The 15,779-nt window shown below is 52.2% G+C and overlaps 1 protein-coding gene across 4 annotated transcripts in view; it reads left to right on the plus strand.

Annotated features, from left to right (window-relative positions):
- The window catches only part of RPH3AL (rabphilin 3A like (without C2 domains)), a 137,716-nt gene that overhangs the window by 38,988 nt on the left and 82,949 nt on the right, over positions 1–15,779 (plus strand). For all 4 annotated transcript variants that reach the window (XM_070478822.1, XM_070478825.1, XM_070478824.1 and 1 more), the window contains exons 2-3: positions 10,755–10,866; positions 14,360–14,503. In XM_070478822.1, the coding sequence (XP_070334923.1) occupies positions 10,790–10,866; positions 14,360–14,503 (221 nt within the window). In that variant the 5' untranslated portion in view covers positions 10,755–10,789. The remainder of the gene's footprint in view (positions 1–10,754; positions 10,867–14,359; positions 14,504–15,779) is intronic.

A 15,779-nucleotide genomic window follows, 5' to 3' on the forward strand; every position in this document is an offset into this window, starting at 1 on the left:
AAGACACTGGAACTTTTCGTATGACTGTGGTGTGTTGCCTGGGTTCATAATAAATAGGTCATTTCAGTTACAGGTTAATGAAGATGCAGTTTGTTCCCATCCAAGTTCACTGGTCCCCTGTTAAGAACTCCCAAGACAAGCAGTGACCAAAGGAGATTGTTTTCCCAAATGCACTTTTCGTAGCAACCATCACAACTCCCGGGTTTCCCAGGTGGTGCTAGTGGTAAAGAACCCATTTGCCAGTGCAGGAGACATAAGAGACTTGGGTCGATCTCTGGTTCAGGAAGATCCCCTGGAGGAGGACATAGCAACTCACTCCAGGATTCTTGCCTGGAGAATCCCTTGGACAGAGGAGCCTGGCGGGCTACAGTCCATGGGGTCACAAAAAGTCGGACATGACTGAGGGGACTTAGGACACACACAGGCATGCACATGGTAACTCCCTGTCTTAGATGTGTTAATAGATCCCTCTTCCAGTCCTGAGCACCCCAGGACCCCCAGGGTGGGGGGTAAAGACTACTTTGAACATCTGTACATTCATAGGGCCCACTATCTCTGCTGTCCCCACTCTCAAAGTAGGACTCTGGCCTTTCTCTTCCCTAAGTGTTATGGGTTGAATTGTGTCCCGAGGGGGACATATTGAGGAACTTCCCTGGGGGTCCAGTGATTGAGAATTCGAGCTCCAGTGCGGGGTTGCAGGTCTGATCCCAGGTTGGGAAACTAGGATTCCACATGCTGCAGGGCAGCTAAGCTGCAGCTACTGAGCCTGTGAACCCTGGACCCCATTTGCTGCAACTAGAGAGAGGCCCGTGTGCCACAACCAAAACCCGACACGGAATTTTTTTTTTTTAAGGGGGCATGAAGAATCCCTAATGCTCAGAACCTCAGAAGGTGAACTAATTTGAAAATGGGGCTTTGCTGATGTAATTAATTAAGATGAGGTCATATTGGAATCTCCTATGGTCTCTTTATTTTTTGGCCTTGCCACACGGCTTATGAGGTTTTAGTTCCCTGACCAGGGATTGAACCTGGGCACTTGGCAGTGAGAGTCCCAACCACAGGACCGTCAGGAAATTCCTGGTCTTAATTCAACACGAAAAGAAATGCAGGGAGATGGCCACATGGAGACACAGAGGGAGGAATACCGTGTGAAGATGAAGACAGCAGTTGGAGTGATGCAGTGGCAAACCAAGGGGCACCCAGCATTGCCAGCAAACAGCAGAAACTATAGCAGATGCTTCATAGACATTCTCCTCTGGGTCCTTCCGAGGGGGCTTGGCCTTGCTGACATCTTGGTTTTGGACTTCCAGGCTCTACGACTGTTGTAAGGCTCCCAACTCGTGGTACTCAGATATAGCAGCCCTCAGAAGTAATTCCGCCTGGTCCCCTGAGGACCAGAGCACTGCTTTGGGCCCGGGGAGGCTTCCCTCCTTCCTGTGTATTTGAGGATGAGTCCTGCCCCAGGAGTCTGGTTGCCCTGGGGTCGGCTACCATCAGCTCTGTGATCTTCTTCAGCTGGGACCTCCACCTGCTCTCTTTCATGCATTTTAGAAACAACAGAAGTGAGCTATGCCTCTGGGGACAGGTAGGCAGAGCTTGTGGCTGTTAAAATTGGAGGGCTGGTGCCTGAAGTGGGAGGGGGAAGGAGCAGGGCATTTTGCATCTCATTTTGGTTGGAGGCTACAGTTATCGTCTTAGCCTGGGAGTGAGAAATAGGGGAGATAAAGAGACGGGCACGGATTTGGGGCTACTGGAGTGGACGTTTTGGGTGAGGATTTGTTTCCCTGGGGAGAAGACCCCTGCAGCAATAAGTGGGGCCTTTTGTGGGGGGGCGGGTACGGGGAGCTGCCCCCTGCTCACCCTGCAGTCAGCTGAGATGTGTCACATGCCTGGCACAGAGTCAGCACTCAGAGCTTGTTGAATGAATGAATGAGGGCGGTGTAGACAGAAGCAGTGCTGCTTGTCTGTCTGAGGCCAACAGCATGCTCAGTCCTGTGGCTCATGGGGGATGTGGGGATGTGCCCTGGGGCATCTAGGCTAGACTACTCCTTGCAGGGCACAGAACACAGACAGAAAAGGCTGCAGGAATCTAAAGACCCCACCAGAAGTAAAGACCCCCCCACCCTACCCAGGACAGAGTGGACTGAAATGCTGAGGGGAGGCAAATGGGGTCGGTTCCGAATTCCCCGAGGATTGGTGTGGGGCTTCTGCAGGTTGCAGTGACAGGGAAGGTGGGTCACGGGACAAGTTCCAGAAACAAAGCTGAGCAGCCAGGACATGTCCCGGTGCCTAGTGACACGAGTGTGGCCTTGTGGGAGAGATGAGGTGGCAGGTGATACTGGGAGGGTCATTTGGGCCAGTTCGTGGGTGGCCTTGACGAAGCTTGGGTTTTTCTCTTGAACAAAGGGGAGCCACTGAAGGTTTTAAGAGCAAGGGACTTGCATGGTCTGACCTATGCTTTAAGGATGACCTCTCTGACTGCAAGTGAAGGGGGCGTAGTGAGCTCCTGGAGGTCCAAAGGCCGACTGGGAAGCTTCCGCCAGAGTCTGGGCAAAGACGGGGAGAATCAATGAAGGGGTGGGGTGGGAGTGAAGTCACCCAAGGAAGCAGAGCTGGCGGGGTGCCTGATGACAGGGTGAGTCCTGGGGACCTTTGTCAGGCAGCAGCTTCCCCGGGGCTCCTCTCTCATCTCCCGCATCCTCTCCAGCCTTGCCTCGTGCATAATCAGCCCACAGAGAACTTCCCTCGGGTTTCAGACAGGCTTTGAGGCTCCCTGTCTATGTCTTTCATCCTCCGAGTGCCGTGTGACAGGTGGAGGAAATGTTGATGTCTCGGCTCACCTTATCTTGCTTCTATTATCATGTTTCCCGTATCATAGTAACAGAGCAGATGTCAGGGCCTGTTGCTAAGGGTTCCCTGGAATATTAATACCTGGGTGTAGAACTGCAGGCTCTTAGGCAGTGTCTTTGAGGCCTCGGGAAGCAGCGGCTGGGTGGCAAGTATTCTTTTATATTCATCCCTGCTTTTTTTCCCCTCCTCAAGCCCTCATCTCCTCCCCCGACCCCCCGACCCAGGCCCAGCTAGTTGTCTACAAGGCAGACTCAGCAGCAGCCGTGAATAGGTGGCCACCCTCCCCTCCCGCACCCAGGGCAGGCATGACTGAAGGATCACGGCAGGAGATTGAATGCGGGCTCCTGATCCTTCCCCTGGCAGCTGTCCAGGCATCAGCTCAGATTTGGCCCTGGGGTGACCCCCCTCCCCTTCTTCCAGCCCTGCACAGGCTACCTGAGAAGGCTCCGGGCCCTTCCCCAGCCCCCCCTCCTCTGGCACATGGAAGGGGACAGAATGGGTTTTATTTGCTTTTTATGCCCCCTGCCTTGCTTCTCTCATCTGGCCCTTTGACCTTTCCGCTGCTCACCGTTTGCAAGTCCAACTCCAAACACCTCTGGGAGGTTGGGCTCCTCAGGATACTGAGGTCAGGGTTGGGATTTTGTTTACCAAATGCCGTTTGTGTCAGTTATCCATTGCCATGGTAATGCTACATAACATCCATCCCCTAATAGAATAGTTTACTCCATTTAAAAAAATATTTACTTATTTGGCTGCACGGGGTCTTAGTTGCGGCACTCGGGAGCTTTGATCTTCATTGTGGCATTCGAGATCTTTAATTGTGGCAGGTAGGGTCTAGGATTCCCTGACCAGAGATTGGACTCGGGCCACCTGCATTGGGAGCACGGTGTCTTAGCCACGGACCATTAGGGAAAGTCCTACAACATTTCTTGATTGTTTCCGAGTCTACGGGTTGTCTGCTGCTCTTGGCTGGGCCTCATGTCTCCTTTCTCGTGGTTCAGCTGCCCCCAGAAGCCCCTGCATCTGTGTGGAAAGATGCACTTCTGTTGTCTCAGTGGCTGTCTGGACCCGGCATCCTGCCCTTGCTGGTGACTTGTGTTTGCCTTTACACGTGGTGCCCCCACCTAGACCCTGCGGCTCCTTTCCAGCTGTTTCACCCCTCCTATCTCTTTCCCCTTCTTTTCCCTGTATCATGTCTGTTCCTCCCAGGAGATCGGACCCTACAGCTCCATGAAAGCCTATCCATTCACTTCCCAGCCTGGGGCGTCAGACAGGGCTCAGTTGTATTAGCTAAGGTTTCCCTGAAATAAACCAAGGAGGCAAAAACGCCGGGGCTCTGAAGGTGGGAGAGAGCCCCGCCAGGAGAAGCCGTGGGCGATGAGGAGCTGTTCTGTAGTTGCTTCTGTTTCTGTGGCCCCCTGGGCGGGCAGAGCCCTGGTGGGTGGGTGTGATGCTTCCCGAGGGGCAGGTGGTTTTGCCCTCCGGTGTCTTTTTCAGAATCCGGAGCATCTCAGAGACAGCTGCAGGCTGGAAAGGTTTTCAGCGCTGTGTTAAAGAGGCGGTAAGATTTGGAAGGTTGGGTCGAAGAGCAGCGTTTTCCTGGGTTAGTAATGATGTGGGCTGCTCTCTGGAGTTACAGGCGTGCGTTTTCATTTCATCCTCGCTGTGTGCCTGTGTGGAGGCGGAGACCCTGGCTCTTTGTAGAAAGAACCCAGCTGGTGAGGCGTTACCAGACCACCAGGTCACCCGGGCTCGCAGGCTGGGGCCGCTTCACCAGATTCTAAGCCCACAAAGTCCATTAAGAGGGAGAAAAGCTGCCTTTTAAGTAACCCTAAATGTTTGCAGAGAAGAGGTTTTTGTTTTTAGTGGTTGTACTATACACTTTATTCTTTTTTCAATTTTTTTGATGTGGACCATTTTCAAAGGCTATATTGAACTTGCTGCAGTGTTGCTTTTGCTCCGAGATTTTTGGTCCTTTGGCCATAAGACCTGCAGGACCCCATCTCCTCAACCAGGGGTTGAACTCACACCCCCCGAATTGGAAGGTGAAGTCTCAGCCGCCAGGGAAGTCCCTGAACATGTGATTAAAAGCAGTTTATTGGAGATTTACAGACAGATTCTTCCACCTCTGAGTTCTGAGCTTGAAAATACAAAATCCACATGAGACCTCCGGGACACGGCTGCTCACAGCAGAATTTTTTTGTGTGAATGACTCTGGTGATGCGGTTTGGTGATACGTTTCAAAAAAAATGTACACATCTTCCCCTTGGGGAATCTATCCTAAGAAAATAATCAGAAATGGGCACAAAGATTTATCTCCCAGGATATCCATTTAAGGCTGAATACAATAGGGCAAAACTGGAAATAATCCATGTGCCTCCCCCAACAGGAAAATGGGAAAAATAAATCCAGAATACTAAGTTACCATTAAGAATCATGTTTCTGAGGACTTTTAATAATGTAAGAAAGCACAATGTGATAAGAAAGCAAACAGCATAGGTAGTAAGAACCCAATTTTATTTAAAAATCTATGCGCAGCTGTCTAGGAAGACATGGGATGATCTTACATGGAGACAGTAAGTCTTCATCTAGGGGTGGGTGATGAGTGTGTTTAGGGTGCATATTCTACAGTGCCCAGAAGAGACCACAGGAGCTTGCAACTTTTTAAAAATTAATTTATTTTTGGCTATGCTGGGTCTTCGTTGCAATGCATGCCCTCCCACCCTCCTACTCCTCCTCCTCCTTTGGGGCCCTGCTGGAGGGGCAGTGAGCCCAAGAGTGTATTGGATGATGGCGGGCACACAGCTTGGCAGAAGAGCCCCCGGGTCAAGGGGGTGCAGGAAGCCGGGGGACATGGGCCGGCTGGCGGGCAGGGAGCTGGCAGCAGGCTCGGGATGCTTAGATTCAGAGAACCTATGCTGACTCTGTTGGCAGTTTCCTAAGCTGTGTTTCCACGCGCTGCCCTCCTCTCCCACCACCTGTGCTGAGATTGTTCCATATGGGCCAGGGACAGCTGTGCCTTCCGAGATACCAGTCACAGCCCAGGGCAGGCCTCACAGTCCCCGGACAGGGTCTCAGCCCTCACTCGGAGCCACTGCTGTGGACACGCTCAGCCACGAACTTACCACCAGCCAGTGCCCATGGCCCCAGGCCCTGGGAGGGACATCCCCCATCTCCCTGGACCTCTCTGTAGTGTTTGGCTCAGTGGGCTCACCTTCCTCAAAGCTCCAGGAGCAGGAAGGGTGGGGGACCCAGGATGCCTCCTCCTTCCTGCCTTAGGAACCAGGCTGTGGTGGGGGCCCAGATCCCCCCACCAGATTGAAGCAGTGACCAACCTCCCACCCCAGGACCCTTCTCCAGTCCCCTACCTGCCCCTTGGCAGGTGAGAATGTACTGGACCACCCAGAGCGCTCCCTCCAGCCTGTCGGTCTCAGCTCCCACTGGGGAAAAGATGGGGAAACTGAGGCCTGGGGAGAAATAACCAATTGTTCCTGGTCTTGCAGTAAGTTTGCATAGAAGTCAGACTTTCTCGGGTCTTTTCTCTTTGGTCATCCTCACTGCCACCAAACCCTTCCCTTCATACTTACTGCACAAGGTGACTAGGTAGAGAAGGTATATTAATTAAGGGTTAGCAGACCCACATGGGTGTGACCTTTTCTCAGTCTCTCAGCCTGGTACTTTTCTCTTTTGCCAAACAGAAGAAATAATTAGATTGAGAAAGAATAAAAGAGTAGCCTGTGGGTGGTTGCAGAGTTATTTTGGCTCAAGTTAAAAAAAAAAAGCAAAGAAAAGGAATTAGATGTTAGATGGGTCAGTTATTGTTCAGTCGCTCAGTCGTGGCCAGCTCTTTGCAACCCCATGGACTGCATCACACCAGCCTTCCCTGTCCTTCACCATCTCTCGGAGCTTGCTCAAGCTCACGTCCATTGAGTCGGTGATGCCATCCAATGGTCTCATCCTCTGTTGTCCCCTTACCCTCCTGCCTTCAATCTTTCCCAGCATCAGGGTCTTTTCTAAAGAGTCAGCTCTTCTCATCAGGTGGCAAAGTATTGGAGTTTTTGCTTCAGCATCAGTCCTTCCAATGAATATTCAGGACTGATTTCCTTTAGGATTGACTGCTTTGATCTCCTTGCAATCCAAGGGTCTCTCAAGAGTCTTCTCCAACACCACAGTTCAAAAGCATCAATTCTTCGACGCTTAGCCTTCTTTATGGTCTAGCTCTCACATCCATATGTGACTACTGGAAAAACCATAGCTTTGACTAGACAAACCTTTGTCAGCAAAGTAACATCTCTGCTTTTTAATATGCTGTCTAGGTTGGTCATAACTTTTCTTTGGACAGAGAGATGTTAGTTTGGCGATTCTCTTGCCAGTGATCCTCAAACTCTAGCGCCCTAGCAAATGACCCAAAAGGGACAAAAGAGGTTTATTCCCTAGAGGCTCATTTAGAGCTGATGCGTTTGGGGCTGTGAGGAACTGCTGTCTCCTGGAAGTCCTCACCTGTCCCACCATAAAGAAAGTGGCACTGCAAGCATGAGAACGCAGGATCCCTTCCTGCCTCCTCCCCCTGCTCAGCTCCACTCCCTTTTGATTCAGAAGTGACTGCAGAAGATGGAATAATTCCTACCTCGAGGTTCTCTGAATTGTTCCTCCCTCTGGGATCACCACTGGTACGTCCCTGCTTTCGTGGGGGTGCCTGGCAGAGCAGAGAGGCCACCTCCATACTCACTGTTCCTAGCTGCAGCAGTGGGCAGGAAGTCTCAAAGCCCGGCCAGCTAGTCCTGAAAGCAGCGGCCTGGGACTTGTGGTGCCCCCTGCAGGCCTTGGCAAGAATGGCAGTACCTGTGAGGTGGTAGTAGTAGTGTGGTCCTTCCGTCCCGTCTGAACTCTAGCCCGCCAGGCTCCCCCGTCCGTGGGATTCTCCAGGCAAGAACACTGGAGAGGGTAGCCATTCCCTTCTCCAGGGGATCTTCCTGGCCCAGAGATCAAACCTGGGTCTCCTGCATTGTAGGCAGAATCTATGAGGAGATGGACTGCCAGTTAGCCACGGGCTCAGCCTGTCCCCATCAAGGAGACCCCATCACTTCCATTTCTTGATGCTCCCAGAATATTTTTAAAAAATAATAATAAGGAAACAGGGCTACTGAGTTATAGTACGTTTTCTAATGTTTACTTGGAACAGAGTAAGGCGTTTCACACCCATGCAGCAGTGTGACTGCGCTATTCACAAGATAACAGAACTTTAAAACAACAAGGAAACAAACCACAGCTAGAAGTGGGGCCGGTTTAGAGCTGTTTGATGAGCATGTCGTTTTTGACCCCGCCTGTGTTTTCCTGGACTGGATGTGAGCCTCATTTGGGAGAAGGTCAGACTTGGGAGGTGGTATAGACAGCCCTCCCAGCACTGGATCTGGCCCTGGGGTCTCCCCAGGGAGCTCCCCAAACAGCTCTTCGGGGTCTGTCTCTCAAGGTGGCTGGCAGTGGGGAGTGGGTGCCTGGATCACCCCAGTGGGGCAGAGAGACCGCTGTGGTCAAGGTCTGCGCTTGGTCCCTGTGGGGGTCAGTTAGCAGCAGCCTGCATGCCGCCCCCTGCTGGTCATCACAGAAAAGGGTGACGACCATCTGGGGCAACAGCTCTCAAACCGCAGTCCAGTGATTTCGGGGGGTTCCCAGTGCCTTTCAGGGGGTCCGCAAGGTCAGAAATACTTTCTTCATCATCATCACAATATACTTGGTCAAATTCTCTCAAATATGCAGATGAAAAGTTCATTGACCTGATTTCAAACACCACATTGGAACTAATCTTTAAAGATAACTGTCATCTGTTGAGTTTGGGTGCAGAATGAAAGAACATCCACAGTTATCTAGGAAGGCTAAATACACTCCACCTTGTTCCAACTATAGGATGTATCGGTGAGAATCTGGATGTCCTTCATGTACTTTAGCAAAAGTACGTATCACAAAACATTGAAATGTCAGACATGAAACTGTCCTTTGTTAAGCCACACATTACATAGATTTGTTAAAATGCAAAACAATCCCATTATTCTCACTAATTGCTTTTGTTTTGAAAATACAGTTTTTAAATATGTGAGCACCTCATGGGTTTATTATTTTTCGATGACTTGACAATTTAAATTTTTTCTCAGTGTTCATTTTTAATCTGGTAAATAGCAATAAATATAGCCCATATCATTTGGAGTTCTCAAGAATTTTTTTATCAGTTTAGTGAGATGTAGTTCACATACCGTAAATTTCAGACATTTAAATAATACAAGATAGTGGTTTTAGTGAATTCACAAAGCTGTGCGAGCATCCTGCATGCCTGCAAGCATCCATGCATGCATGGACACTTCAGTCGTGTCCTACTCCTTGTGACCCCATGGACTGTAGCCCACCAGGCTCCTCTGTCCATGGGATTCTCCAGGCAAGTATACTAGAGTTGGTTGCCATACCCTCCTCCAGGGGATCTTCCTGACCCAGGGATTGAACCTGCATCTCTGAATGTCTCCTGCGTTGGCAGGCAAGATCTTAACCTCTGCAGCCACTTGGGAAGCCCATACAGCCATCACCGCTGATTCCAGAACATTTCCATCATCCGAAAAAGGACCCTGAACCCATTAGCAGTCACTCCCATTCCTCCCTCCCCACCACCCCCAGCCCCTGGCAACCACTAATCTACCTTCTGTCTTTATGGATTGGCCTGTTCTGGACATTTCACATAAATAGAACCATATGATATGTGGTCTTTTGTAACTGGCTCCTTTCACTTAGAATGTTTTCAAGGTTCATCAGTGTTGTAGCCTGTGTCAGTTCTCTGGTCCCTTTAATGGCCAAACATTCCATTATACAGACATGCCACGTTTTATCCATCCATCAGTTGATGGACATTTGAATTGCTGTGAATATTCATGTAAAAGTTTGTGTATGGACATACGTTTTCTGTGCTCTTGAATTTGTACCCCAAAGCCCTTTCTGGGTCATATGGTAATAACTGTATGTAACACTTAAAGAACTGCCGGACTAATTTTCAAGAGTGTAAAGGAATCCTGTGTTTGAGAACCTCTGGTCTGGAGGGAATGAGACCAGGGGAGTGTGGAGAACTCAGTACTGCCCCTCATCTTTGCTCTGGAACTAGGATTCCCTCAAACTCAGCTCTCTCTCTTCCCCTCCTTACTATCTCCCCAACACATATCCTTTTTAAAAATTATTTATTTATTTGGCTGAGCCGGGTCTTAGGTGGGGCATGTGGGATCTTCAGTCTTCCTTTTGGCCTGTGAGATCTTCAGTGGAGGCATGTAGGGCCAGGGATCAAACCCAGGCCCCCTGCATTGGGAGCACAGTCTTAGCCACTGAACCACCAGGGAAGTCCCCCCACAACACATATCCTTGGTGGTAAGGAGAAAGCCAGCTCAGCTCAACTGCACAAATGAAACCACCAACACGCTCTGGAGCAGGGCCCCCTCCCTTCAGGATTTCCGAGGGGCCATGTTCATTGTGGTCCCAGGGCAGTAAAGCAGGGGTGGTACCTGGAGGGTGCAAACGCCCTCGAGGTTTGCCTGCCAAGTTGAAAACCTCAGATGTGTGCCTCTTCTTTCCTTTCTGATTCTGTCCCTTTGATGTCCTGTCGGTCAAGTCCAACCTGGTGACTTAGCTGCATGAGCCACCTAGCTACCCCCCACCCCAGAGTCAGGAGTCTTTGAAAGAGGAACCTTGAGGAATTAGCATTTAATTGGAGGGGTGATTCTGCTGGTGAGAGTCCAAACATCACTGGAGACGGGGAAGGGGCATCAGCGGAGGGGGATAGGTTGGAAGTACCCATGTTTGGTGTCTGAGGGACCCCATCTGCCATGTGCACCCCAGCCAATGACGTGCTCCTTCTTTTTCCCTCTTTCTTATCTCAGATGTGACTCCCCACCCTGGCTGGCCACTCTAAACCATGGCCGACACCATCTTCGGCAGTGGCTGTGATCAGTGGGTTTGCCCTAATGACCGGCAGCTTGCCCTGCGAGCCAAGTAAGTACTTCTCAGGCTTGGCCGGGCCCTCCCTTCCCTGCTCTTCCCAACTCCCCTCCTTTCTTTGACAAGATTCAGTGCCCGGGCTTCATAAGGAGCAATTTGAAGACAAGTGCCCGTCTTAGTGCAGCAGTAAGGAATCTGCCTGCAGTAGAGGAGACCTGGGTTCAATCCCTGAGTCAAGAAGCTCCCCTGGAGAAGGAAATGGCAACCCACGCCAGCACTCTTGCCTGGGAAATCCTATGGACAGAGGAGCCTGGTGGACTATAGTCCAGGGATTGCCAAGAGTCAGATATGACTGAGCAACTAAACAACAAACAAAAAACTCCTGTCTAATGCACACCACACTCCTGGCCTTGAGCTGGGCACCATTCACTCATTCCATCATATGGAACGGATTCCCACTTCTCAGATGAGGACATGAGACTGAGGTCCTCACTGGCATCGCCTACCTTGTGAGTGGCGGGGCTGGGGCTCCCCCGGGTCCTCCTGACTCTCGTGCCTGTGTTCTTTGGACCACAGTAGACTTCAGGGAGCCAGACCATTTCCTTTGCCTTCTCTGTGAACAGTAGAAATCCCCTGTCACTGAGCTTCAGACCCTGAGTCCCAGGCAGTGGGGAGCCTTTGATCTCCGATGCCTGCTTCATAGTTGAGCACCTGGCCCCAGCAGACAGGACAGACCAGAGAAAGGCTTGTCAAATTTATGAAGAGCTGCCCTCTAGACTGAAGCACACAGCCAGCCGTGAAGCGTCCCAGCTCTAGGCCCTGCCTCGGTCAGGGTTTCTCTGCCCGTGGTTTGCCCTGTTTTCCTGTTACCTCTCAACCTGGTGACCCCCTCGGCTGCACTTAAATCATCCCGTCTCCCCACACTATCCCCACTGCCCCATGGCTGGAGACCAGGGGCCCCCAGATGCCTCTTCGGACTTCCAGTCTCCTCCTGTCCCTCCAGGGGAGTCGGAGGTCCCAGGGATCAGATAAACCCAAGAATGCTGCTCCATCTGTCAAATCCATGCCAAATACAGGAGCCTGCATTTCCCCAACTGGGACCAAGTTCAAGACATTTGCAATTAGATATTGTGAGCCTGCAGGGGACAGAGCTGAAACATCAAAGGATAGAAAAATTAATCCAGAATGCCCAAGACGAGTGGAGTCCTGCGTGATTTGCAGGACTCTTTGCACCACAGTTAATTTGTCCCTCTCACCAGGGTGGCTCAGCTCTTTTAGCCCCCACGTGGCCCCTGCAGTGGAGAGACCAGGGATGAAACCATCCTCTCTTCCTCTCTCTTCTAACACCTGGCGAGATGATGTGTCCTCCACGGCTGGATGTGAGGAGCTGGGGAGAGCCGCGCTCTTGTAGGAGGGGCCGGCATGACTCCTGGTGATCCTGCCAGCCTCCCCTTCAGTTCTCCCTGACCTTGTCTTGCGCTCAGCAGCAGCCAGAAGCTGTCGTGGCACCTTTTAGAAGAGCAAATGCTTTCATCTCTCTCCAGGGTGTGCTGCCTTGTAATGCCAGGCTCCTTGTAATGCTGGGCTCCTTAAAGGATAGTGTTACAAACCCCCGCAGCCAGGTACTGTGTCTCTGGGAGGCTGAGGGAAGTTATCTTCTTTGGCTCCAGCTTAGGATCTGTTCTCCCAGCTGCCATCACACATTTTCTAAACCCCTACTATGTGCCAGGACTATTGGACTGCAGTGAACAAGACCAATAGGGTCCCTTGTCTTCAGGCACTAATGGGGAGCAGTGAGCATGATACACACAGTTACTCATGTGCAGCTGCTTTGTCGGTAGAAATAGGCAGTCAGGTGAAGCGTGGTGCTAATAATCTAGGGTTTGGGGGAGGTCTCCCTGAAAGTGTGATGCTTATGTTGAATCCTGGAGGAGGGGTAAATACTAGCTGAAAATATGGGGGAAGCACATCTAGGCAGAAGGAACAGCAAGTGCAAAGGTCCTGAGGTAGAAGGAACATGGCCTGCAGAGACCTGGCAGGAGGTCAGGGTGGCTTGAATGCAGCGTGAGGGGCTGAATGGCATGCAAGGAAAATGGAGAGGTGGGCAGGGCGCAGCGCTCAGGACTCCCAGTCTAAGGGGGAGACAGAAGGACCTACCTTGCCTTGTAATAATGTTTAAGCCTCATGTTGGAGCTGTGCCCAGGCCTTAGGTACTCCGAGAATGCGCTCTCCTTAACCCATTTTGGAGGGGATCAAGGAAAAGCCTCCTATAAAGACCATGTCTAAAAGATGTCCTAAAAAAGAAAGGGAGTGAGCCAGTGGAAATGAGGCTTAGGGAGAGGGGCAGGCACCCCAGGAGGAGGGTACAGCTTGAGCAAAGGCCTGGAGACAGTGCACAGCCTGGAGCGCAAGGGAGGCAGGAGCAGTTGGTGGTGAGGCCCTGTGCGAGGCCCACAGTCGGGGGGCGTGCTGATGGGCACTGGGCGCCGCCAAAGGTTCTTCCTCGGGATTTGCTGCTCTGGGTACATCTGGCAGCCCTGAGTCAGTCTCCTTTGTCTATGTGGAGGGGTGCTACAGTGGGGTGCCCTGAGGGAGCCTGGCATGGCTCTCGGCAGCTACCAGATATGAACTACCTAGGCCAGGAAGCCTTCTGACCTCGGACTTGCCTTTGCAAGGGCATCTAACTGCACCCTGCCGCTTCCCTGCTCTGAGAGATGGGGAGGCCTGCCTTGCAGGATGCCAGGGGTCGGGTGGGGAGATGGTCTACAGAGCCCTGGGCTGGGCCTCACCGCCGCTTCTCCTGAGCAGCTGTGACCCTCCTGCCCTGAGTCCCTCTAGTTTTCAAAACGCTGCATGAATCTCCTTTTATCCTCAGCATCTTTTTTTTAATTTATATGTAATTTTATTTGTCTGTTTTTATTTGTGGCTCTGCATGGTCTTGGTTGCCGTGTGGGCTTTTCTCTGGTTTTGGCGAGGAGAGGCCACTGTCTAGTTGTGGAGCACAGGCTTTTTCATTGCAGTGGCTTTTCTTGTTGCAGAGGACAGGCTCTCGAGCATGCGGGCTTCAGGAATTGCGGCTCCCGGGCTCTGGAGCACAGGCGCAGTAGTTGTGGCGTGCGGGCTTAGTCGCTCCGCGGCAGGTGGGGTCTTCCCAGACCAGGATGGGGCCCATGTCTCCCGCGTTGACAGGCAGATTCTCTACCACTGAGCCACCACGGAAGCCCTCAGTGTATGTGTAACCCAGTCGATGACCTTTCCTGTCCATCTTGCTTTCTTACAAGACTCAGATCCAGGTGCTCAGTCTCCTCCTGATCGTCTTCCCTCGAAACCTCTTGTGCTGTGGCCTTTTGTACGTTCCATGCCCCGCCCCCTGCCAGATGCTAAGGGCGTGCTGCCGGCCTCGTGGGGCCCAGGACCTGGTGGGTGGCCGAGGCAGCGTTTGGAGACTGGCAGGCGCCCGACACGCAGACTGTGCTCGGGCCTTGGTGGGCGCGGTGGGGGCGCTGGTTTGCACCGGGGCTGGACTTGTGGGCTATGCTCTCTCCAGGCTGCACACCGGCTGGTCCGTGCACACCTACCAGACAGAGAAGCAGAGGAAGAGCCAGAGCCTCAGCCCGGCCGAGGTGGAGGCCATCCTGCAGGTCATCCAGAGGGCCGAGCGCCTCGACATCCTGGAGCAGCAGAGGGTCGGGTAAGGGCTGCTCCTGAGAGGGGGCACAGGTGGGGCCTGGAGAGGGAGGCAGGGCAGTCAGTGCCAGCTCGGCGGGCTGGGAGTCTGGCACGCTGGGTCCTCATGCCGGCTTGTCACTGGGAATGAGTCAACTCGGCCTGAACACCCCGGGACTGTAGTAGATTCATAACCCAGCCTGTCCGAGCCTCAGTATACCCCTCTGTAGGATGGGGATGGCAGCCTGGGCCCCAGGCTATGGGGAGGATGAGTGAGTGCAGCAAGATACACTAGGGTCTATTCAGCTCTGCGCATCGGAGGGTCACTGTGGTTCAGCCAGGGCAAGGATTTAGCAGAGGCTGAACCGTGGGTTCTCCCATCAGAGACCATTAGGAGCCGCTATCCAGCTTGTCTAAGCTCTCTTGGCCTCCGGCATCCGGAGGCAACTCCTACACAGCCTTCAGTCTTTGTTGTGTCTTTTTATTTGTTTAATTGCAAAAGTAATTCATATTTCCTAGACAGTCTGAAAAACACAGGCCGGCGCAAACTGGAAGACATAAATGCAGGGCACTGACAGGAATTAATTTGATTCTGGTCTCCTTGTTCTTTTCCTCTTTATCTTCTTCTATGAAATATACGATCATTTTGAAAAATCAGACATTGTAGAAATGCAGAGTTCTAGAAAGTGAAAGCGCCAGCGCAGAGACTACTGCTGCCCAGTTTATCGTGTGTGCCTCGCTTAATACAGACATATTACTACTGTTTCATTACAGAAAGGGTTTGTAGCAGATGCCTGGTGCTCTTTCCCCCCTCCACCCCTGGCTGGGGCCCCACCGCCTCTCAGACCTAGCCCGAGGGTCCTGCAAGGCTCGGAATGGTGTCTCAGAGGTGCGGGTGCTGATGACTGACAGGCCAGCGTCGCATCCTTTGGGCTCCCCCAGGAGGGCGTGCGGGAGCCGGTGGGGGGTGTTTCCCGTGGGCTCCCCTAAGCTGCGAGAAGCATTTGCACCCCACCTCCCCACCCTCATCCATCTGGACTGTCTTCCCCGTGCTGCTCACGTTGTCTGGCTGTGTCGTAAGCACTGGGTTTGGCTGGGGCAGGAGTGACCCAGGAGGCAGGAAATCATCTCAGAGAGAGGAGATGTGTCCTGTGTGTTTCCATGAGTGGGAGTCACAGGGCTGCACTGGTCCGGGGTGCCCCGAGAACAAGCAGGTCAGGCCAGGGTTGAAGCTGAGTTTATTCCTAGGACCCTGTAGGTCCCTGGAGGAGGGACAGTGACCACTGTGGAAGTCAGGAGTG

The sequence above is a fragment of the Odocoileus virginianus genome, chromosome 17 (assembly GCF_023699985.2).
Source record: "Odocoileus virginianus isolate 20LAN1187 ecotype Illinois chromosome 17, Ovbor_1.2, whole genome shotgun sequence".
NCBI classification, from domain to species: Eukaryota; Metazoa; Chordata; class Mammalia; order Artiodactyla; family Cervidae; genus Odocoileus; species Odocoileus virginianus.